The following is a 23427-nucleotide window of genomic DNA, read 5'->3' as shown; positions in this document are numbered from 1 at the left end:
CGTCTGGTCCCGAGTCAAAAATCTCTGGTCCCGAGTAAAAAACCAGCGTCACGGCACGCCGGGTGACTCCCTTGAGACTCCACCCAGCAGTATGTAAAATCTCGCCTATTATATATGTGTCATTGCAGGTGAAAACTCTTCTCTTTAGTTCATTCTATCACTCAAACTCCTATCCTTCACCAAAACGCTCCACACAATGACTGCCGAGATTATTGACGGAAAAACAGTCTCTGCTTCCATCAGATCCCAGCTCTCCCAAGAAATTGCCGCCATTAAAGCAAAATCCCCATCTTTTGCTCCACAATTGGTGGTGGTCCAAGTTGGCGCTAGACCTGATTCCTCAGTTTACGTCCGTATGAAGCGTAAGGCTGCCGAAGAAGTAGGTATTATCTTCCAACACATTGATCTTCCAGAATCTATCGACCAAGATGCCCTTCTCGCCCGCATCGACAGTCTCAATCAAGATTCTGCAGTCCATGGGATCATTGTCCAACTTCCTTTGCCAGATCACTTGGACCCTCAAGCGATCACCAACGCTGTTTCCCCGGAAAAGGATGTCGATGGCTTTACCAGTTATAACATTGGTGAGTTGAGTAAGAAAAATGGTGCTCCACACTTCTTGCCATGCACCCCAAAAGGGATCGTCGATTTATTAAAACATTCGGGTATTGAAGTTGCCGGTAAACACGCCGTGGTCTTAGGTAGATCTGATATCGTCGGTGTTCCTGTCTCAGTTTTGTTGAGAAATTTGGATGCTTCTGTCACCACTTTGCATTCCAAGTCTACCAATATTGAACAACACTTGCAAAATGCCGATATCGTAGTGTCTGCCATTGGTAAACCAAACTTTGTCAAGGCCGAGTGGTTAAACTCCAAGGCTATCGTCATTGACGTTGGCACCAACTATATCGAAGACTCTACAAGAAAATCAGGCTCTCGTTTAGTAGGTGATGTTGAATACGATGCTGCCAAAGAAAAGGTTGCTAAAATCACCCCAGTTCCTGGTGGAGTTGGCCCAATGACCGTTGCTGAATTGTTGTACAATGTTGTCGAATCCGCTAAGAAATTCTCTTCTAAGAAGAACGGGTTCACTCCATTGAAACTCAATTTGTTGACCCCAGTCCCATCAGATTATGAAATCTCTAGAGCCCAAACCCCAAAGCAAATCACCAAAGTGGCCAGCGAATCCAGTATTCCAGCTGAAGATCTCGAACCATATGGATCTACAAAGGCCAAGGTTAAGTTATCTGTTTTGGAAAAATTCAAGAACCGTGAAAATGGTAAATACATTCTTGTCACCGGTATCACCCCAACCCCGCTCGGTGAAGGTAAATCAACAACTACCGTTGGTCTTGCCCAAGCTCTTGGTGCCCACTTGAACAGATTGGTTTTCGCCAACGTCAGACAACCATCTATGGGTCCAACCTTTGGTATTAAGGGTGGTGCTGCTGGTGGTGGTTACTCTCAAGTCATTCCTATGGATGAATTCAATATGCATTTGACTGGGGATATCCATGCTATCTCTATGGCTAACAACTTGCTTGCTGCTGCCATTGACACCAGAATGTTCCACGAATCTACCCAAAAGGATGGTCCTTTGTACCGTCGTTTGGTGCCAGTAAAGAACGGTGCCCGTAAATTCTCTCCATCTATGTTTATTAGATTGAAGAAATTGGGAATCGACAAGACCAACCCAGATGACTTGACACCAGAAGAAATCACCAAGTTTGCCCGTTTGGATATTGATCCACAATCTATTACCTGGAAACGTGTGGTTGACTGTAATGACCGTTTCCTCCGTGGTATCACCATTGGTGAAGCTCCAACCGAAAAGGGGATGACCCGTTCTACTGGGTTCGAAATCTCTGTGGCTTCTGAATGTATGGCGATTTTGGCTCTCTCCACTTCTCTTAAAGACATGCGTGACAGACTTGGCCGTATTGTCGTCGCTACCTCTAAATCCGGTGAACCAGTTACTTGTGATGATATTGGTGCTGGTGGTGCTTTGACTGCTTTGCTTAAGGATGCTATCAAGCCAACTTTAATGCAAACTTTGGAAGGTACTCCTGTCATGATTCATGCTGGTCCTTTCGCCAATATTTCTATTGGTGCCAACTCTATTATTGCTGATAAAATTTCTTTGAAACTTGCTGGTACTGAATCTGCCTCTGAAGATTCCGGATATGTCGTTACCGAAGCAGGGTTCGATTTCACCATGGGAGGTGAACGTTTCTTGAATATTAAGACCCGTAACTCTGGTCTTGTTCCAGACTTGGTTATTGTCGTGGCCACTGTTCGTGCTTTGAAGGTTCATGGTGGTGGTGCCGAAGTCAAGGCCGGTGTTCCATTAGCCAAAGAATATGTCACCGAAAATGTTGAAATGTTGGCTAAGGGTTGCGCTAACTTGCAAAAGCACATTCAAAATGCTAGATCTTTTGGATTGAATGTTCTCGTTGCTATTAATGCTATGAAGAATGATACCCCAGCCGAGCATGAAGTCATTAAAAAATACTCTCAAGAAGCTGGTGCCATCGATGCCGTGATTTCAGATCACTGGGCTAACGGTGGTCTCGGCGCTGTTAAATTGGCAGAAAAGGTGGTGGAAATCACTAATGATGTTTCTTTACCACCATCAAAGGATACTTTCAAGTTCACTTATGAGCTCAGTGATCCTATTGATGTTAAGATCCGTAAAATCGCCCAAAACCTCTATGGTGCTGCCGACGTTGAATTCTTGCCTGCTGCCCAAGAGAAACTTGAGTTGTACGCCAAGCAAGGCTTTGACAATTTACCAATCTGTATTGCTAAAACTCAATACTCTTTGTCTCATGACGCTGCCCAAAAGGGTGTTCCAAAGGGCTTCATTTTCCCAATTAGAGATATCAAAGCTAGTATTGGTGCTGGGTACTTGTACGCACTTGCTGCTGAAATCCAAACTATTCCAGGTTTGCCAACTCATTGTGGTTTCATGGATGTGGAAGTGAATGATGATGGTGAAATTGAAGGGTTGTTTTAGATTTCTTTATCATGACTTAGAACTTTCCTTGAAATGACCTAATATCCTTCCCCTTGTTTTTGCTTTACATTTTGTTTTTCTTTTTCCCCTTTTTACCTCTTAGATAATGATTTTCGCCTTACACAACTAGATTTTCGCAACCGTAGATCCAACATAAATTAAAATATCGCTGATTTATGCATGCTGGGATTTGTATGCTGGTTATGAGTCAGCGGAAAGCTCCCTTGAAAAGCGGTGCGGAAAATTTTTTAAAAATCAGTGGGAAGCGTGGTGTCAATCACCATTATTGTTAATAGTAGTACCATCTGCACGCGATCATAATGTCTGAAGTATCTGCCTCTTTGAAAAACTTGACCATCAGTGATGACAAGTCGTTATTGCCTGAAAGCAAGTTCTCTGTTGAACAACAAGCTTTGGCTGCTCAATGGACCACTTTGGTGAGCACCATCCAACAGGATGCCAGCTTCATTCCAAAATTGAACGATTGTTTGCGTCATTTCACTTACGTCTTGGGAAACCAGCCAACCAATGTCGACGCTCTTTTGTTCAAAGCGGTTTTCCCAGTTGTTGAATCCTCTATTGCCGATGAAAAAACCGTTGCTGACCAACGTCACATCATCAGATGGATTGATTTGATTCAAAACACTTTAATCAAGTTAGCCGACGCTGAAAAATTGAAGATTCCATTCAATGCTGAACTCCCAGTCGAAGTTCAACAAAAGCCAAAGAAGGACGCCAAGAAGGGTGGTAAAGAAGAACCAAAGAAGGATGATGCTGCCCCAGCTGCCGCCGGTGGTAAGCCAAATGGTAAGCCAAATGGTAAGCCATCTCCAGAAGAATTGGCGAAATTGAAAGAAGAAAAAGCCAAGGCTAAGGCCGCTAAGAAGGCTGCTGCTCAAAAGGACAACAACAAGAAGGCTGCTCCTGCCGCAGTTGTTCCAAGCCCAACCATGATTGATCTCAGAGTCGGGTTTATTGAAAAAGCCGTAAAGCATCCAGATGCTGACTCATTGTACGTTTCCACCATGAATGTCGGTGAAGATAAGCCAAGAACCATCTGTTCTGGTTTGGTGAAGTTCTACCCATTAGAAGAAATGCAACAAAGACATGTTGTTGTTTTCTGTAACTTGAAGAAAGTCAAGATGAGAGGTATTGAAAGTGAAGGTATGGTGTTATGTAGTAGTGATGACTCTCACGGTAAGGTTGAATTTGTCAACCCACCACCAGGTTCTAAGCCAGGTGACAAGATCTTTGTTGAAGGGTACGATGGTGAACCAGAAAAGGTTTTGAACCCAAAGAAGAAGATTTGGGAAGCTCTCCAACCACACTTCACCACCGACGAAAACTTCAACGTCATCTACAAAGAAGAAGACGGCACTATTCGTAAATTGGTTAACAAGAAGGGTGAAGTTTTCAAGAACTCTACCATTGTCAATGCTCACATTAGTTAGATTTCCCTTCCCTTGGTATTATATTTTTTGTTTTCTCTCTCGTATATTTGAATTTATGTTTGTGTAATTAAAATGGTTGTTGTTTTGTAGAATTTCTGTGATGTGAAGACCCAGCGGACCGGAGTATAAATTCTATGAAAAAAAAAAAAAAATTTTTTCTTCTTCTCTTCCTATTGCTATAATAATAATCATAACTGTTATAATAGTAACTCTAAAATGTCTGAAGATGATGGTTTACTTTTGAATTTTTCTACTGAGCCAGCAGTGGTTTCAAATGCCCCTCAGAATAGAACTGCTAAAGAAGGACCAAGAAAGAAGAAGAATCCTGAAAAGAAAAAGCTTACCACTTCATATTCCAGACCTATTTCAAAGAGAAGGCTTCTTGAAGAAGGACAAGAAGATACTCCTGAAAGCAAGCGCGCGAGAAATGATGCCATTGATAAAAATACTTTTGTCTCGTCGCTTTTCAGTTCCAATGGAGAATCTTCCACCAACAAGAACAACTCGAACTCCGTACAATTGGACCCTTCCAATGCTCCTCTAACCGGTAGTGGTGTCACTTTTGCATCACTCGGGATAGATGAGAAGTTATCAGGGTATCTTGAAGAAAAATTGAATTTCAAGACTCCGACCAAGATTCAAAGACTTGTGATCCCAACTCTTTTAAAAGCTCAACAAGATTTATTCATTCAGGCTCAAACTGGGTCAGGGAAAACTCTAAGTTTCTCATTACCGATCTTCAATACTCTAATGAGCTTATCCACCCCGGTATCCAGGGAAAGTGGATTATTTGCCATCATTCTTGCGCCTTCTAGAGAATTGGCATTGCAAATCTACTCGGTATTGGAACAATTAAACAAACGGTACGTGAAGATCGTCCCGGGGATCGTTATTGGTGGTGAAAAGAAAAAATCAGAAAAGGCTAGATTGAGAAAAGGGGTCAATATATTAGTATCAACTCCAGGTAGATTATTGGATCATTTAAACTCCACCAAGAACTTGCACGAAAACTTGAGTTTGGTGAGATGGTTGATTTTGGATGAAGGGGATAAATTGATGGAATTGGGTTTTGAAGAAACTTTGACAAATATCATTAAAATCATTGAAAGTGCGACAGGAAGCAAGCTTACTCATACTAATAGAGAATACCCAGAATTACCAAGAAGAAGAATCAATGTGCTTTGTTCAGCAACCATTAAGAGTAATGTGAAAAAATTGGGAGAAATTTCGTTGAATAATCCACAATTGATAACTAGTGGTAAAGAAACTAATCCTGGAAATGTAGTGGAATTCCCTGATGAAAGTAATGCCACAGTACCAGACCAGTTGACTCAAGATATTTTGGTGGTGCCTCCAAAGTTGCGACTTGTATCTTTGGCAGGGGTTTTAAAGAATATCACAAACGTTAAGACCAGTGGTAGTAGAACAATTGTCTTTTTATCTTGTGCCGATTCTGTTGATTTCCATTTCGATGTGTTTACAAGAGACGGGAAAGCATTGTTATCATCTAAAGGAGGTGCGAGAAGATTTGTCAAATCCAGATTTAGGGCCCCTAAACCAACTCCTAGTGAAGATAAAGATGATAAGAAAAAAGAAGCTAAAAAACCGTTGCCGCCAACAGAACCAAGTGAGGTTGATATGGTTGACTCGGCAATGAGCGCCCCAACTTTGAATCCAAACACCACGATTTATAAATTACACGGTATGTTACCTCAACATATCCGTACTGCCACTTTACAACATTTCACGAAATCTGATACCTCTGATAACCAGCACTCCATCTTATTTTGTACTGATGTTGCCTCTAGAGGGTTAGATTTGCCATTGATTTCTACGGTCATTGAATACGATCCGTCGTTCGCCTTGGATGATCATTTACACCGTGTTGGGAGAACTGCTAGAGCTGGGAAGGCCGGGAGATCGGTGCTTTTCTTACTTCCTGGAGATGAAGAAAACTACATTAAAAGATTGGAGTCACATCATACCTCAGGATTTAATATTTTAAATTATGAAAAGGTGCTCAAGGAGAGTTTTGAAGATGAGGAAAAGAAGAAGAAATGGGATGTCGAGGCCACCACCTGGCACTTGAATGTCGAACGTTGGTTATTGGAAGATCAACTGTGCCTTGCTAAAGCAGAACAGGCGTTCAGCTCTCATATAAGAGCATACGCTACCCATTTATCTTCCGAGAGGGACTGTTTCAACCTTAGGTCACTTCATCTTGGGCATTTGGCAAAAAGTTTTGGGTTGAGAGAAACCCCTAAGAAGTTGGGTCGTAAATACGGTAATGGGAAAGGAAAAGGTAAATCAGGTAGTGAAGAACCAAAGAAGCAAAAGATGGAAGACCCTAAGAAGAAGATGCTTAGAATGGCGGCAATGGCTGTCAAGCTGCAAAGCAGCGAATTCAATTTTATGTAAATTAGTAAAGTGTGTATTATACAGAATAAATTAATCCATTTTCTTTTTTTTTTTTTTTTGCTCGTGGTGGCTAGTAGTAAGATAGGTATAGAATAGTGTCTACAAAGAATACGCTTCACTAAGTCAGGAATCCATCCCAATATATAAGAATACATTTTTATGGAATAAAAGAAAAAAAGAAAAAAAAACGATCACATACACACACAATACAAATACAAAAACAGAATCAAAATTAAGCTACTGTGCTGGTACCACTCAACTTCACAGCAGCACCATATTTCTGTAACTTGGTCAATAGGGAATCACCTTGTTTGATTAATAATTGGTACTGAGCATTCTTGTTGTCTGGTCTATTAGTTTCCACAATTCCGTTGACTCTATCAATAACACAATTCAATTTCTTGTTTGGGATGAATTTACACAAATCATTATCTAAGAACTCCACAGAAACGCCGAATTGCTCAGCCATAGATTTCAAAGATAAAGCCTTGTATGAATCTAATAATTGGGCATATGCTTTTCTTCTCAATTCTCTAATGTAGTAGTTTGCATGGATCGATAAATATTGCGATGAAATCAACACTTCGTCATACACTTGTGACAAGAATGGGAACAAGTTTTGGTATTGAGTATGGTACAAAGCATCACTCAAGCTGGTGACTAACTTAACTTCGTGGGAGGTGGTTACCAACGATAAAATTTCTGGAGAATCAACAATCTTCTTCTTGTGATCTTTTCTTTCAAATACCAACAAGCCCGCTAACACTGCCAAGACGGCAATCTGTTCGTATGTGGCAATTTCGGTAGATGTGAAAGTCGACAAAGAGTCCACCAATAACTTTGCGGCTTCTTCAAAATTTCTAATCGACATCAAATGAATACCATAGTAGGTCTTGTAACGGTTACGACGTTCCCAATCACCACCTTTTTCGATCAATAAACTGGCTTCGCTTAATATTTTCTCAGTGAAATGTAAATCGTTGAAAAAAAAGCCAATTCTTGAAATCGTCAACAAGATATCGATTTTAGTTCCGGTGGAAGAACTCAACTCAAAAGCTTTTCTCAAAGTTTTGATGGCATTAGAACGATCCCCAATTTTCGCATAGTATTCCCCCAATTTGGTGATGGCAATGACTTTGTCTAATTCGTTATCTTCATCCTCTTCTTCAATGGTAGTGATCTTATTGTTCAATTCCTTGATTTTGGCGTCATTATTACTCTTCAAATTTTCGTACATTGTTTCATCCCAAGGCAAAAAAGAGGCATCTTTCTTGAAGTATTCATGGTGGAGGTAGTAGTAGTATGGTGCCAAGTCTTCTTTTTCAATTTGTGTGGTGATATACTTGATGGCAGCAGGGTGGCGAGATTTTAGTTCTGGATTCGTCAACTCAAATGCGTACTGAGGAAGTTGGAAATCTGGAACCCTTTCGATTCCCGAAGTTTCGAATTCTTTAGACATGGTTAATGTATGTAATTTGGTAAATTGAATACAGCCAATGGATTCTCGGGTAGCAAACTGTTAGATTTAATGTGTGTGCAATGGCAGTTACAAATTGTCAACAACTTTCACAGAGGAAAAAAAAGACAAGGGCCCCACGCTGGTGGTGGCTCATATGATAGGTGCATGTTAGTACATTATACCACATACAAAATTTATGCGTGTAGAACGAGGAACTCCGTAAACATCATAGCATAGTATTCATAGCAGATATATAATATATATATACTTTATATACTTTATATTTTGCGTAAAGATTAGCAGGGGCTAGGCGTTTAATGATCTACTATAGCCAAGTAACCCAAGATGTAAACATACGGAAGTCATCTATCATCACAACAGAATTTCAGTTCTCGATTCATTAACATATCTTAGCTTCTTATTTTACTTACATTTTTCTTGGATTGATTAGACACCCACACTGACTGTAATGATCAATACTCGTCTTTTCTAACATTCCAAATTTTGGAAGATGAACCGACTTTTTTGCTTAAAAAAAAAAGAAAAAGAAAACAAAAAAAGTTCCCTCCAAGAGCCATTTGCATACTTTATTAATTAATAGCTAACTAAGGAAGAACCATATGTGTGTGGTACATATCATTGCCTTCTGGTTGGTTCAAATTATCAAAGCTTACTAGTTGTCGGTGTTATTGAAAAGAGCGAAAAATCATACTGTGATACAATAAACATTCCAAACATTTTTATTATTTAAAAATACACAAAAATAATATATTAACCCTAATCCTCTTCCTGAACAACCTCTCCTTCTTCTTCTTCTTCTTCATCAATTTGTGCCACATAATTATAAGGATCGTATTTACTTCTTTGCCTATCTCTTTCAGTTTCTTCTTCGGCAGTTGATTCTCTAACAGTGAAGAGAATTTGATCAAAATGAACTGGACCATCATTTTCATCGTCGGCAAGAGATTCAGGATTGAGTCTTTTCTTTTTCAACTCAATTTTACCTTGGATTGGTAAATATTTCGCCTCAAGGTTTGCCGACCCACCCGGTTTATTACTGCCTAAGCTGATGGCAATTTGTTTTGCTTGGCTAGTGTCATAATCCTCATATTTCAAATCATAATATTTATTGAACTTGAATTTGAAGGTTTCTTCCTCATCCAACTCCACAGAATCGAGTTTTCTTTTCAAAGCTTTCGATTTTTCCAAATCGTCCATGGTGAAAAATGACATCCATTCTTCATCTCTCAGGGCAATTGGTTTGAAAATTGAGGTTGTGTATATTGGGTTATGGTTATTAATACCGTTATTAGATTTATCAGATAGCTCTCCAACAAAATTTTTTTCTTGCTTTGATCTGTGTAAAGAAGCAGAACCCAAAAATTTGGTGGAAAAATATGCCTGGTCCATATTTTCAGAATTAGGGATTAACGACCATGCCTTGACTGGTCTAAGATGTTTCTTTATTGGATGTCTTAAATTCTGGAAGCCGTCGCCAGATAAGGTCTTACTAGCTTCTTCAAAGCTCTGTTCAATGTTTCGAAGTTGGGCGTCAGCAGTCAAATCATCAACTGTCCTCTTTTTATTTGGTGTTTGAGAATGTTGGTTCTTGGCTCCGAGGAAATGGGACTTATTTGAAATATATTCGGTCTTTCTTAAGAAAGCCACCGATGGCGCGCCTGGTCTACTATCACCCCCAGGAAGCGAGCGAGATGCTTCTTTCTTGAGATTAAAGTCTGGGTTTCTTAATAACCCTTTATCCTTTTCGTGTAAAGTGATCCCTTTGGACTGGTCACCCTTTGAGAATGGCAATTCATGTAGCGCCACGGCCCCGCTTTGTTCAAATAACTCAGGCACCTCAATGAGATCCAAGTTCAATGCTAGCGGGTCATTTGTATTGCCATCTTTAGGCAAGTTGATGTATTTCTTGAAATTCTGTTTTCTGAATAACGATGATAAAATCCCGTCGCTGATTAAAGAATCATGGTTTGAGATGGTAGAAGTGTACTTTAGGATACGAGGAGGACATGTTGGAGGAGGCAAGTCGTTCTTGTAACTGACTCTGGTAATGTAATCCTGTCTCGACATCACCGATTGTTTGTTTTAGTGTGAGGCAATAACAATTGTATTGGTGACATAACGCTTTTGCCAGTTTTTCTGGGTTTTTTTCGTTGCAACAAAAAAAAAAAAAGGTAGAAAATGGGTGAGTGCGCGTTTAGCATTGTTTGCATTTAAGGAGCACAGCGATAAAGAGGTGATTTTTATTGTTGTTCTGGTCAAGAATTGCAGAGTATTAGTTAGTACCGGTCTGTGACCAGCGTTTCTCAATGACACTACAGATACCAAGACTCCTTCCTAGCATGCTAAGACCCCGCCTGCTGATAGTGAAATGTCCCCCAACAATTACTAAAAGGCTCTTTGCTGCTTCTGCGATCTGTCAAGGCAAACCCTCTGACCAATTCTTTGGCTTGTCAAAACCTTCGAATGTTGGCAACAATAGCCCTGAGTCACTTGTAATTGATTGCTATAAACAACAGATCTTGAAAGAGTACAATTTCCTCCAGAAAATCTCTCCCAAGAGCACCCAGGAAGTTTACAGCCAATTGCCGGACGATTCGCAATTCATCGAGCAGCACTATGCGGAATTGAAGGCATTCAAGAGCTTTCTCGATAAAAACTACAAACAGACGTTTAGTGATTGTCGGTCAGAAGAATTGTTGGAGAAACTCTACAAGTTCATTGATGGCTCGTTGATAGAAAGTAAAATTATCATCAAAGGGAATGCCCCAACCAACAATCCCCTACATTTGATATCCGAAATGAATGTCAATAACATTTTCATCAATCTAGATAATGAAGAGGTCCTGATCAAAAGCTTGTTGAGGTTTTTGGTAGATGTTAAAATCACCTTGAACTTGAACAGCAACCATACATTTATTTTGGATACCTTGCTTTATAATCGGGAGATCTTTGACAAAGTGGATGATAGAATTGCCAACAGAAAGAAGAAACATTAGAAGATGTGTATAGTTATTATTTCCCCACGGTAAGAACAATAGAAGCATGTGGCCCAGCAATAATAGCTGTTGACTGTGTAGTGCTACGGCGTATGTTAGGCGTTGGTTGCTACATGGTTGTGTACGGATATATTACCCCCGTATCTCCATTGACGTTTTTCCCGCATTTTTTTTTTTTTTCTACCAGTTTGGACTCTTTCTGTCACCTTTTACCTGTTATCTCCAGCAGCTCTTACTAAATTAAAAGTGATAATATAGTATCTAGCGATGGTCAACTTAGCTTCTATTGATGATTTAGTCGAATGGCAAAAAAGGGTGGACGACAACACCAAACTATCCAAACTTGCCATCCCAGGAACTCATAACAGTGAAGCGTACCACACCTCCTTACCCTCAGTGCAATGTCAAGATGCCTCTGTCACCCAACAATTAGAACATGGCATCCGTTTCCTTGACATCAGATCCGGGAGAAAACCTCTTAGCAAAGTGGTTTCGACTATTACCGCTACCATCACCGGATCTCCTAATAACAGTTCTTCCAGAGACGTGAGTGAATTGTACGTCGTCCACGGTACTTTCCCCGTCAAATTACCAAACACCACCAATTTGGACAAAGTTTTAAATGAAGTTTACGATTTCTTGAGCCGTCATCCATCTGAATGTGTGATGATTTCTATCAAACAAGAAGGTGAAGGATCATGGGACGGGGATGATTTTCCAAACTTGCTTTGGAAAAAATACGTCGAGCCCCATCAAGACAAGTACTACTTGAATACCGATATCCCAAGACTTGGGGATGTCAGGGGTAAGATCTTTCTTTTCAGAAGATTCGGGGTTCAGAATTCTGATTTAAATGGTCATTTTGGGTTCGATGCTCATTTCTGGAACGATAACACTACAAGCGACGACAGAGGGTCTTTTAGTGTTCAAGACTTCTACGATGTTAAGCAGGCCACAGATATTGAGGCCAAGGCCAAGTATGTCAAGGAACAGGCCCAAAGAGCATCCGATTATTGCCGGGACCATGATGATAAACTTTTTGTCAACTTTTGTTCTGCCAGTAACTTCTTTGATACTGCGTGTTGGCCAGAGAAGATTACTGAGGGTTTGACTAAGTATGGGTTAGTTGATTCATTTGGTAAAGGGTGTGGTGTTGTGGTGATTGATTATGCTTCCAAAGACGATTGGAACATTCCTAGGGCTTTGGTTGCTCAAAACTTTTAGACTTTTTCTCGTCATATCTTTTTTTTTTGTTTTTTTTTTTTGGAGGAGGAGGACAGATGATTTTAGAAATTGGTAATATTTGGTAGACTTATATCACATTATATCTGTAAGCCATTTATTAAAAGAATGTTTATAAAATGATGTTTTATATATAATTCATGAGAGATAACTGGAAGTAAGGTCAACTTCTGTTGTTACCCGCCCTTGAAATTAATGTGGTGAATTTTCTCAGGAAAGAAATTTTTCAAAGGACGAAATGGTGATTGTCAGACTCAATAAATCGATCGATACCAATAAAAAAAAAACAACAGAAGTCATGGGTAAAGGTGTTTTGAAATACGGGGGCAAGTCCGGTGTGTTGCCTTCCCCTCGTCAGATCTTCAAGAAACCAATCAAGCCAGTGGTTGTCGATCGTACAAATCCACAAGGGTACGCCGAAAATATTCCGCATCCAAAAGGGTCAACAAGAAACCCGGAAATCCCTAGACCCTTCACCCTCGAACAAAGAGTGGCACAGATCTTGCCAAAGCACCAACTAAATATCGATGAAAAGTTGGCTAAGTTGACCCAGCAAGGCCATGAAGCCAAGAAATATAAGGTGATCAGAAGTGAATTGAGAAAACAATATTTGATTGAAGCCTTAAGAGAAGAAGAAGGCAGATTACACAAAGAAGACGCTAAACAAAAAACCAAGCAGGCACAGGAACACAAGAAGGCCGAGGAACTAAAACAGATGGATCTCGAATCGCAAACCACCAGATTGACCTTACCAACCATCGAAAGCTACTTGGAAGGTCCTATAATGAGAGAAAGAACTCCTGAAGAAAACAAGCTGTTGAGATTGAAGAAAAAATCAAATAGATTGACTCATGAATTACAAGTGAAGGAAAATAAGGCCATAAACTTATTAGATTTGTACTACGAATCAGAAAACTTCGTGATAGATGAAGAAAGATTGGCCCTTGCCATTGATAAGGCTTTCGAAAACTCTGACTATTATGCCAGTGTGTTAGCTGGGGTACGCAGAAAGTTGCAAGACTTTACAGAGTATGAAGACAAATATATGGAAAAGGTCAACGATAAGTTCAATTACGTGTTGTTTGGTTCTGCTTTTGAATCGAGACCAGGTATTTATGAAATTGAAGACAATTTATCCGGTGAATTTTCACAATTAGCCGAAGAAGCGAACAAGAAGGTTGAACAACAATCTGATAAGGAAAAGGAAAAGCTTCTCAACTCATTGGACAATTAATTTAACCACTGTTATTCAACTTCCGTGTCTTCATATTGACTCTTTTTATACTGTAAATATATACAATCAGTGTTAATACAATAACTATCGATTTACAAGCTTCTTTGTTTCGTTTTCTTTTTCTTTTTTTTGATTTTTTTGTAACCAACAGAAACAATGAGTACTCAGTTATTAAATAATATATAGATCATACTATTGGGAATTCTTTCTCGGTGAGGTGTATTAGATGGCATTTTTGTGCCAATCCTCTACAAATTCCAGACAAAGAGCAACGACAAAGAACATTAATCATTTACCAAATTATACCCAACAATTATCTATATGTGGGGTATCTGGTATTCAGAAGGAATAGATTGCGAAAAAATATTGACAGTGTCTTTATTTGTTGCTTTGTGGGGAGTGTCATAGATGCATCCGTTTGCGTTTGGATGATGGTTGTCATTTGAGAAGGCAAAAATCAGCTATATATTGGTTGCTCCGTCCCTTCAGAAATAATATTTGTTATTTTTTCATTTCTTTACTGAATTATTAGACTGATTTTTCCGAAATGTCTACAATAGTTAATAAGGTGAACGTTAAAGACGGCTCTAGAATCTTCTATCGAGAAGCAGGGTCTTCTGAAAAGCAAACAGTTTTGCTACTTCATGGATACCCAACTTCTTCTTATATGTTCAGAAACTTGATGCCTTTGCTTTCGGGAAAATTTCATGTGGTTGCTCCAGATTTGCCAGGGTTTGGGTTCACTGAACCTGCTGCTGGTTATCACTATACCTTTGATAATATTGCTGCTTCTATCCAATCTTTTACTGAAGAATTGCATCTTAAGAATTATATCATCTACATATTTGACTATGGTGCTCCAACAGGGTTGAGATTGGCACTCATGAATCCAAATAAAGTCAAAGGTTTTATCGTTCAAAATGGGAATGCCTACAAGGAAGGTTTGAATGAGAAATTCTGGGGACCAATTAAACAACTATGGGATACCGGACCCGACGCATCCCCTGAGCTCACAAATGCCATCAAGCAGTTTATTAAAAATCCAAAGAATGTTGAAGATCAGTATTATATCGGTATGAAGGATAAGAATTCTGTTGATCCATTGCCGATTGTTGCCGATGTTGCCCTAATTAGAAAACCGGGTCAAATCCAGACTCAATTTGATTTGTTTTATGATTACCGAAAGAATGTTGAGTTGTACCCTAAGTTCCATGAGTTCTTCAGGAGCCATAACCATTTACCAATGTTGATTGTTTGGGGTAATAATGATTACATTTTCACAAGAGAAGGGGCAGAAGCTTACAAGAGAGATTTCCAGGGCATCAACGTGAAGTATTATGAAGCTGGGCATTTTGCACTTGAGACCCACGCGACTGAGATTGCTGAGGATATCTTGAACTGTTTTTGAGATATAGGAAGTTGTGTAGTTTTTGTTGAAGATGGTTATATATCTGTATATTCAAATTAATGTATGGAAGTTGAAAAAAAGAGATTTATGTAGTTACTTATATGTAAAATACCAAATATATGTGTGTTATACAAATCACGTGTAAATCATCGCATCAATTTTTTTTTTTCCTTCAAAAAATTTTTTTTCTCTCGTTATACAAACAAAAGTCATTAGTAATATTGACCCTGTTAGTTAGATTACTTCCGGTATTAAAGAATCCTGAGTTGAATATGCCACCACAAAAAGAACCCCCAAAGAAATGGAAGGCGCCAAAAGGTCCAAAACCGGTGCATCACAAGCAGAGAAACACCATTGGTTTGGGTAAAGCGATCATTTACCAAAGAACAAAAGAAAATAACATTGAAATCTTACCGGATGGGGAATCTCGTTTCGCCACCGACAAAAAGGAAGATGACTGGGTGAAATTGAGATCTATCACCCAAGAAAACCATATTGATGATTTTTTGAACAGTGCCGAGTTAGCCAATAAAGATTTCACCGCTGTCAAGCGAAATCAAATGACAATTCTTGGAACCAGCTCTGTCGGGACCAATTATTTATTGAGTGAAGAAAGAGAAAAAGAAGTGTCCTTAGAAATTTTGAAGAATCAAAACAAGTTAGTGGTGCCAAGAAGACCTGAATGGACTAAAGATATGAGCAAATTTTTGTTGCAGGAGCGTGAAAAGAAGGCATTCTTGGAATGGAGAAGAGAATTGGCGGTCTTGCAGAAAAACAATGATTTGTTATTGACCCCATTTGAAAGAAACTTGGAAGTGTGGAGACAGTTGTGGAGAGTCATTGAAAGATCTGACTTGGTGGTGCAAATTGTCGATGCCAGAAACCCATTAGCGTTCAGATCGATTGATTTGGAACATTATGTGAAAGAATTGGATGACAGAAAGAAGAATTTATTGTTAGTTAACAAAGCCGATTTATTATCTTTAAATCAAAGAAAAGCTTGGGCAGAATATTTCATTAAAAACGATGTCCCATACGCATTTTTCTCAGCGGGGAGAGCTAACGAAATTTTAGAAAAAGAAAAGGAGGAGTTAGAAAATATCAGATTGGGACTCTCAACACCTGCGCAAGCCAAAAATAATTATGATGATGGTGATGATGATGAAGAAGAGCAGGAAAAGAAAGTTTTCAACACCCAGAGTGAAGATTTGGAAGAAAAAGTGAGAATCTTGACAATTGATGAATTGGAAGACTTGTTCATTAGTGAAGCTCCAGAACCTTTGACTTTACCTTTGAGTGCTGGAGAAAAGCCAAAATTACAAATTGGGTTGGTGGGGTATCCTAATGTGGGTAAATCGTCTACCATTAATGCCTTGGTAGGTGCTAAGAAGGTTTCAGTATCTTCAACTCCAGGTAAAACCAAGCATTTCCAAACAATTTTGTTATCTGATGACATTATTCTTTGTGATTGTCCTGGGTTAGTTTTCCCTAACTTTGCGCATACCAACGCTGAATTGGTTTGTAACGGGGTGTTACCAATCGATCAATTACGTGAGTCGATTGGTCCTACCCAATTGGTTGCCAGAAGAATCCCAAAATTCTTTTTGGAAGCAATTTACGGTATTTCCATTCAAACCAAATCGGAAGAAGATGGGGGTGATGGGATCCCTACTGCTCAAGAACTTTTGACATCTTATGCCAGAGCTAGAGGTTTTATGACTCAAGGGTTCGGTAGTGCTGATGAGAGTAGAGCTGCCAGATATGTTTTGAAAGATTATGTGAATGGGAAATTACTATTTGTCCATCCTCCTCCAAATGCCGATGGCACCATTAAAACTTATGATGAAAGGTTATCATTCAATAAGGAATTGTACACTATTGATTTGTTGTCGGAAAATAGAAGAAAACAAATTATTCAGGCTATCAATGCCAGTGACAATTTTGATTTGGAAACATTTGACTTGGCCAAAGATTTGTCCAAGATCTCTTTCAGTTCACATATTGCTGGTATCAATAATGAACAATCCACCGGTTCTTACCACGGGGGTAGCCAAGCGGCATTGGTATCTGCAAGTGATGAACTTAACAGAGAATTCTTTAAGCTGAATGGTATCAAGGGAATTCAAACCACAGTATTCCATAACAAAAAAAACGAATTTTCTAATAACAAAAAGCATAAGAAGGGGAAGAAGCTTAAGGTTAGAAACGTCAAGTGAAATGGCTCATTCTTTCTATTTCATAATTTCTCAATTTATTATTACGATGTGTATTTACTGTTCATGTTTTATGTTTTTTTTTTTTTTTATTATTGTGATTATTAATTTCTTTGTTTTGTGTTTCCTCTCCTGAGGCTTCTATGTACTATAGACTTTTCCAAATACATTAACTTTTATATCATTGACCTGAAAACAATCGGGGGTGTATCACACCGCGTCGTGAGGAAATAAAATAAAAATATAACAATTTTGATACTATAATTCTGCTTACTATTCTTGTAACGCAGTCAAGCATTACTTCCTTCTATTTCTTCAGGCTGTCTCAAATCTCCAAGTATATCCATTCACTATTAACCCATTCGTATGTGCTGAAATTATGATTATGTTTGGCCAATACCCTCAAGGTGTTGGAAAAGATAACTCAGCGCGTATCATTGAAGATTGCGATGTAATTGACCTAAGTGGTGAAGAAGACCAGAATATCACCAATGAAAGTATTCCATTAGGGGATGTCAACCAATTAGCAGAAGAATTTAGAGGTATTAGTGATGGAAAGAGGAAGCGGACATCGATCAATAATATTCTTAAACCACAGCGACTGGCCAAGAAACCCATCAGGAGATCAGCATCCAAGAAATCATCATCGGGGACTAATAAGCCATCAATATCTGAAAATATTGACGGCTATGACTCGGTTCCTGAAACTTTGAATACATTGTCGGTAGATGATGCCGAAGATCATGATAATAATTTTCATAATGAAGTAATACCGCAATTGAAAAGACCAAAACATTCATTACTTTCGATTCTTAATGGGCAAACAAATAAAAAAGTTGTGGAGACTGATAATGAGGAGCCGCTTGGGAACAATACTTTCAATTCTGATTCAGAATGTACCATAAATGATGACGATATTTCCTTTGTGGGTTCTGAGCGTGGGGAATCGAATTTGAATTTTGATTTGACGAACTCTACTCAAGAAAAGGAGACCGTGATAAGTGTTAATAATGAATTAATATCAATATCATCTCAACCCGACTACGTTGAGGAAATGCCAACCGACAAGAGAATGAGAATTTCATTTAACGAAAGCCATGATATGATTTATGATTATGGTTCGAGTGATTGCGATGGGTCTTTTTCTACTCGCATGATGAAACAAGATGATTCGATGGTGGTGAAATTCCAATCTGATAAATTAAAGAAACCAGAAAAAATAGGAAGGCTAGCCTCGTTGAACGGTTTTATCAAATCCAAAAAGAATTCAAATAATAAAAGAGTCAATAACAGTACCTCAATGCGTCAAAATTCCTTTTTGGTAGAATTATCATTTCCAAAGTCTCCTTCGCAAACAATACGTGTCGAAGAAGAAAAAGAAGAAGTAGAAGAAGAGGAGGAGGAGGAGAAAAAGATAGAAAGCACTCCTAGAAAATCAAAGAAACGTCAGACAAGGACCGATCTTCGTCAGTTGTTATCTGGTCAACCAAAGAAATCAAAAAAATCTCAGCCTGTAATAGAAATCCATGATGATCCAATACTATTGGCTGACAAGTTGACGTTGAAAATCCCCAAAGAATTAGCAATATCCATTAAAAAGAAAATGGACGATCAAGACTCGTCATTTAATAACCCATTCTATACATCTGGAAGTAGTGGTGGTGGTGTCTCCAAGATATCCAAAACACTAGCGAACCCAAACAGTTTCTTTCAAGAGGTTTATAACCGGGGCAAAGCTGCCGCAGAGGCCAAAAAGATTCGTGATAAACTAGGTACTGCGGTTATCAAGAGGAATCGAAAAGAGAATTTTATGGAGGTAAGGTGGATGGATAGAGACGAATTCCACGTTATTCCGGAAGAAGAAAAGCCAAAAAGTATAGGAGACTTCTCAGAAAAGAGAATAATAAAGACAGGTGACGAGTATCCAATCGATTACTCTCAGCTGTTCTTTGATGAATGTGTGATACAAGATGCGGTTGGGGAAAGTCAATACACTAGCGGGACTATTGTATTACTGGATGCAGAAATATCTGAGATTGGTAGAGCTTCCAACCCGAAATTTACAAGATTTCAAGATAGTTTATTAGATGATGAGCAAAAGTTTTTCAAAGAAACTCAACTATGGTGTGAAGTCACCAAGCCAACGCAATATCAACATTGTTTGATCAACCCTGAATGCAGCGAATCAATTTATTATTGGTTGAAAGATTCATTCCAGCTATTAGAGAAAAATTATCAAATCAGTTGGAGACAAAAGTTTTTGAAAGAGTTATTTGATGGCAAACAGAAAAAGAATGTCGTCAATGACAATTATTTACTTGACGACTTTGTGGTGGCCGATTCCGAGACTTTTGAAAATACCGATGATGATATGGAAACCAGGTTCCCAATTTTGTCAAAGATCGACGAGCACACTCCATATATTCCGTTGATGATTGTGACCGGGCCAGTGGGGTGCGGGAAAACTTCGTCTATTTACGCGTCGGTGAAACAATTACATGGGTACGTTCATGAGATTAACACCAATCAAGAACATAGTAAAAAAGCATTGCAGAAACTCTTGAAAGAGTTATGTACTACAAAGACGGTGCACCAAGGAAAGCACCCAAGGAACGGTGGTGGTTTTTTCCAAGCCAATAATAATAATAATAATAATAATAGTAATAAGTCCCGGTTTCAAAATGGGATAATTTTGTTTGAAAATGTTGATGTATTATTCAAATCACAAGATCGGGGATTTTGGGAACTATTGAACTCGATACTTTGCATCACTCGTAAACCTATTGTGATGACGTGTGGAGATCCACTGATGATCCCATCGAATCTTGTCAAGATTGCTACCCAGCAGCATAGTTATCTTGAGGTGAGCTTGGCGGATGGTAATGAGTTACAAGAATATTTGAAGATGGTGAGTTATCTGCTTGGGTATGTTGTTGAAGATCAAATCATTGAAGATTTGATTAAAACCCATCGCCGGGATATCAGAGAATGTTTGAATAATTTGCAATTTATTTGCACCACCAGTGGGAGGCGTGTGCTGGGTGATTGGCGAAGAAAATCAGAGTTTGTGAGTGTCGAGTATTCTAAAGATTATATTGATGATCGGAAGAGAATGATGGTTGATGAACAAAAGAAGTTACCGGCGGGATTACGAGAATTGAGTGATACGTTAGAAATGCTATCGATTTCCGATGTGATTAGTCGACATTCGACCTCGATGATTGATAAGTTACAGTTTGGATATCATGAAGAAGAAGAAAATAATGATGATGATGATGATGAAGAGGAAAACAAGAAGGGGCAAATTGACGATTATTTGTATGATAATAATTTAATGGACGATGAGATGTTAATGGGGAATCCAGACTGCCGGACCCAATTTATCAAACAAGATTATGGATTCCCAACAACCCTTGAATTCGAGTTGAACATTGGGTTTGAATTACGGAAACATTACTTGTCGGCGTATTACCAAACCTATCGAATTAATTTGAATAAAAAGGGGGAGATTTCCTTTGAAGAGCCGCGGTCGATTGATGAAGAACTGAATTTGTATTATATGAAGATGACAAAGTTGCAAAGTTTCAATAAACGGGCGTATTGGGGGAATTTTGGGGAGTTTCTCAAGTTGAAACTATATCGTACCACCAATAGAATTACCAGAAGACGATCGGTGATGGCGCAATATTATTATTATAATGACCAACAAGTATGCCAAATCATGTATTCGTGCAATTCGCCGCTGGCGATACTTTTAGAACTTGGGCCAATGCTACGGGTATTGGCGCATATTAATGTGTTTATTTATGAACGGAACCGAATCCTTCAGGAGAATTCGACGGCGTTGGAGTATGAGAATATGATTGGGTTGCGGATTGTTAAGCCATTGATGTTTGAATTGGATCCTCAAATGAACCAGCGAGTATTGGGGACGTCGTGTTTGAAGGTGGAAGATCAGTTGGAGTTGTTTAGAAAGATGATTGTAACTAAATGATTAATTGTTGAATGAAATGGTGTATATTTTATAAGAGAATGATGTATGTATTATATTATATATATGAATGATAGATATATTTTATAAGAATAATTATTTATATATATATATTATCGTGTAGTGTTAGTTCGTTCGTACTTGCAATCAACAAAAAAATATGATTATTAGCACTACTAGCACTAGTCCCTCACCACACCACACCTTACCGAGCTAGATGATATGAGATGAGATGAGATTAGATGAGATGTTTTTTAGTCGACTCAAGATGACATCAAAACAAGAGGAGGAGAACCAATCTATCTATCTATCTATCTATCTATCTATCATAATAATAATAATAATAATAATTACTGCTACATCTATTTTGAGCAAAAATGTGTCAAAAAGAAAAAAAAAACTGCCAATAAATAAATAAATAAATAAATAATTCATATAGTACAAACAAAAAATACGATTAAGAAGAGGAAAAAAAAAAAAAAAAATCAGTACCAGATTTAGAAAATAATATTTATAATGTAAAAAACAGAGGAAAAGAACAACTATACTAATAATAATAATAATAATACACCACTGAGAAGTGAACATAAAAACCAAATTAAAACAAACACAAAGTTGAATGGAAAGAAAGAATAGAGAGAAATTAGAGAGAGAGAGAGAGAGATTTTAATAAACCGATTGACTACCGTATTCCATGATGGTTGGGTCTTCGTTAATTTTATGCCTTTGGTTTGGCACCGGAATGAACTGAGGTTGTAAATTGAATTGTCGAGGAGCACGGCGATTATTAGAATGTTCGGTAGATTGTTGTTGATGATGTTGATGTTGATGCTGAGATGATGGATACAATTTTCCCTGATAATTTTGGAATGGAATGGCTTTTGGGGTTGTTAAAGATCTGTAATCTGGAGAACCGGCAATAGATGAAGATGATGAAGAAGCAGATGGGGGAGGAGACAATGCAAACGTCTCTGTGTAAGTTGAGGATGCAGTAGAAACCGAGGAGGAAGCAGAAGAATATGAAGAAGAATATGACGACGACGACGATGACGATGACGATGGGGTTGGGTTCATCGAACGAAGATGTTGAATGGAATTGTAGTTGAAGTTTTTGCGAGACACCGACGAGAGTTGGGGTAATGATGGGAATTTTCTTAATGGAGTTGAAGGAGGAAGACGGTTGGTAGTAGTAAAGTTTGTATTGGTGGATTGAGATCTGGAGATTTGTCTGTGAGCGGTGGCAGGGGAAGGAATTGGCAATCTGTGAGAGGTTGGCGAGTGTCTTAGAGAAGCACTAGTACTTGGAGGAGATGGTCTGGTGGTTGGCGATTGTTGGTGGAGGAAAGTCTTCAATCTCATGACATTCTTCAATTCGAGTTTGATTGGATCCAAGAAGTCTTTCCAAGCTGCCAACAAGTCTTGGTTGGTGACGGTGATGTCCCAATCCAAAAAGATCAACAAGTAGCGTTCCATTTTGTTGACCTGGGAGGTGGTGAATAAGCCTTCGGTATATTTTGACCAGTGTTTATTTTTTGGCGAGGCATCGTTGTGGAATTTTGCCGATAAGATAAGACAGGCCAAAAAGATTTTGTGGCGAGCCGAAGGTTCTTGAGAAATGGCGTTTGGAGGCAAACGTTGACCGAGTTTTTTCAAGTAGACTAAGGTGGCCATCAAGGTGCCGGTGAAGACGTTTGTGTGCTTGACGAGTTTTGTGATGAAGGTGAATAGCGAAGGTAAGGAGGAGTTTGTGGAGGATGAAGGGGGTTGGGGCAATACCTTGAGGGTAGAGTTGACCAAGCAGTGCAACATTTGGTTGTTGATGGGGGTGTTGCAAAAGTGGTGGAGGGCCTGGAGGTTGGACATATTATTGTGAAGAGGGGGGGGGATGGATGGATATGGATGGAGAGAAATAAATGAATAATATATAATATAATAATAATATATAATATAATAATAATATATATAAATATATATATAT

The 23427-nt window shown here is 38.7% G+C and overlaps 12 protein-coding genes across 12 annotated transcripts; 9 read left to right on the top strand and 3 right to left on the bottom strand. All coding sequences in view use genetic code 12, as the record gives it.

The window, feature by feature from the left end:
- Positions 1 to 196: 196 nt before the first annotated feature.
- Positions 197 to 3016, top strand: DASC09_014710 (C-1-tetrahydrofolate synthase; the record flags this gene model as incomplete). The annotated part of the gene is made up of 1 exon (XM_064995074.1): positions 197 to 3016. The coding sequence occupies one exon, from the start codon at positions 197 to 199 to the stop codon at positions 3014 to 3016; it is 2820 nt and encodes a 939-aa protein (XP_064851146.1).
- Positions 3017 to 3336: 320 nt separating this feature from the next.
- Positions 3337 to 4467, top strand: ARC1 (Arc1p; the record flags this gene model as incomplete). Its single annotated transcript, XM_064995073.1, has 1 exon — positions 3337 to 4467. One exon carries the CDS (start codon positions 3337 to 3339, stop codon positions 4465 to 4467), a length of 1131 nt encoding a protein of 376 aa, XP_064851145.1.
- A 216-nt stretch (positions 4468 to 4683) lies between these two features.
- DBP7 (putative ATP-dependent RNA helicase) lies at positions 4684 to 6885 on the top strand (the record flags this gene model as incomplete). The annotated part of the gene is made up of 1 exon (XM_064995072.1): positions 4684 to 6885. One exon carries the CDS (start codon positions 4684 to 4686, stop codon positions 6883 to 6885), a length of 2202 nt encoding a protein of 733 aa, XP_064851144.1.
- A 232-nt stretch (positions 6886 to 7117) lies between these two features.
- On the bottom strand, positions 7118 to 8344 carry RPN7 (proteasome regulatory particle lid subunit RPN7; the record flags this gene model as incomplete). The annotated part of the gene is made up of 1 exon (XM_064995071.1): positions 7118 to 8344. The coding sequence occupies one exon, from the start codon at positions 8342 to 8344 to the stop codon at positions 7118 to 7120; it is 1227 nt and encodes a 408-aa protein (XP_064851143.1).
- A 777-nt stretch (positions 8345 to 9121) lies between these two features.
- Positions 9122 to 10432, bottom strand: PAF1 (Paf1p; the record flags this gene model as incomplete). Its single annotated transcript, XM_064995070.1, has 1 exon — positions 9122 to 10432. The coding sequence occupies one exon, from the start codon at positions 10430 to 10432 to the stop codon at positions 9122 to 9124; it is 1311 nt and encodes a 436-aa protein (XP_064851142.1).
- A 272-nt stretch (positions 10433 to 10704) lies between these two features.
- FMP23 (Fmp23p) lies at positions 10705 to 11361 on the top strand (the record flags this gene model as incomplete). The annotated part of the gene is made up of 1 exon (XM_064995069.1): positions 10705 to 11361. The coding sequence occupies one exon, from the start codon at positions 10705 to 10707 to the stop codon at positions 11359 to 11361; it is 657 nt and encodes a 218-aa protein (XP_064851141.1).
- Positions 11362 to 11628: 267 nt separating this feature from the next.
- Positions 11629 to 12585, top strand: DASC09_014650 (phosphatidylinositol-specific phospholipase C; the record flags this gene model as incomplete). Its single annotated transcript, XM_064995068.1, has 1 exon — positions 11629 to 12585. The coding sequence occupies one exon, from the start codon at positions 11629 to 11631 to the stop codon at positions 12583 to 12585; it is 957 nt and encodes a 318-aa protein (XP_064851140.1).
- Positions 12586 to 12841: 256 nt separating this feature from the next.
- On the top strand, positions 12842 to 13837 carry PET123 (mitochondrial 37S ribosomal protein mS26 PET123; the record flags this gene model as incomplete). Its single annotated transcript, XM_064995067.1, has 1 exon — positions 12842 to 13837. The coding sequence occupies one exon, from the start codon at positions 12842 to 12844 to the stop codon at positions 13835 to 13837; it is 996 nt and encodes a 331-aa protein (XP_064851139.1).
- A 547-nt stretch (positions 13838 to 14384) lies between these two features.
- On the top strand, positions 14385 to 15245 carry DASC09_014630 (epoxide hydrolase; the record flags this gene model as incomplete). Its single annotated transcript, XM_064995066.1, has 1 exon — positions 14385 to 15245. One exon carries the CDS (start codon positions 14385 to 14387, stop codon positions 15243 to 15245), a length of 861 nt encoding a protein of 286 aa, XP_064851138.1.
- A 272-nt stretch (positions 15246 to 15517) lies between these two features.
- LSG1 (ribosome biogenesis GTPase LSG1) lies at positions 15518 to 17461 on the top strand (the record flags this gene model as incomplete). The annotated part of the gene is made up of 1 exon (XM_064995065.1): positions 15518 to 17461. The coding sequence occupies one exon, from the start codon at positions 15518 to 15520 to the stop codon at positions 17459 to 17461; it is 1944 nt and encodes a 647-aa protein (XP_064851137.1).
- Positions 17462 to 17837: 376 nt separating this feature from the next.
- ELG1 (Elg1p) lies at positions 17838 to 21452 on the top strand (the record flags this gene model as incomplete). The annotated part of the gene is made up of 1 exon (XM_064995064.1): positions 17838 to 21452. One exon carries the CDS (start codon positions 17838 to 17840, stop codon positions 21450 to 21452), a length of 3615 nt encoding a protein of 1204 aa, XP_064851136.1.
- Positions 21453 to 22115: 663 nt separating this feature from the next.
- DASC09_014600 (cyclin family protein) lies at positions 22116 to 23312 on the bottom strand (the record flags this gene model as incomplete). The annotated part of the gene is made up of 1 exon (XM_064995063.1): positions 22116 to 23312. The coding sequence occupies one exon, from the start codon at positions 23310 to 23312 to the stop codon at positions 22116 to 22118; it is 1197 nt and encodes a 398-aa protein (XP_064851135.1).
- Positions 23313 to 23427: the final 115 nt, after the last annotated feature.

The sequence above is a fragment of the Saccharomycopsis crataegensis genome, assembly GCF_037102585.1.
Source record: "Saccharomycopsis crataegensis DNA, jcf7180000000073, whole genome shotgun sequence".
NCBI lineage: Eukaryota > Fungi > Ascomycota > Saccharomycetes > Ascoideales > Saccharomycopsidaceae > Saccharomycopsis > Saccharomycopsis crataegensis.
This window is presented reverse-complemented; position numbering and strand designations above follow the sequence as displayed.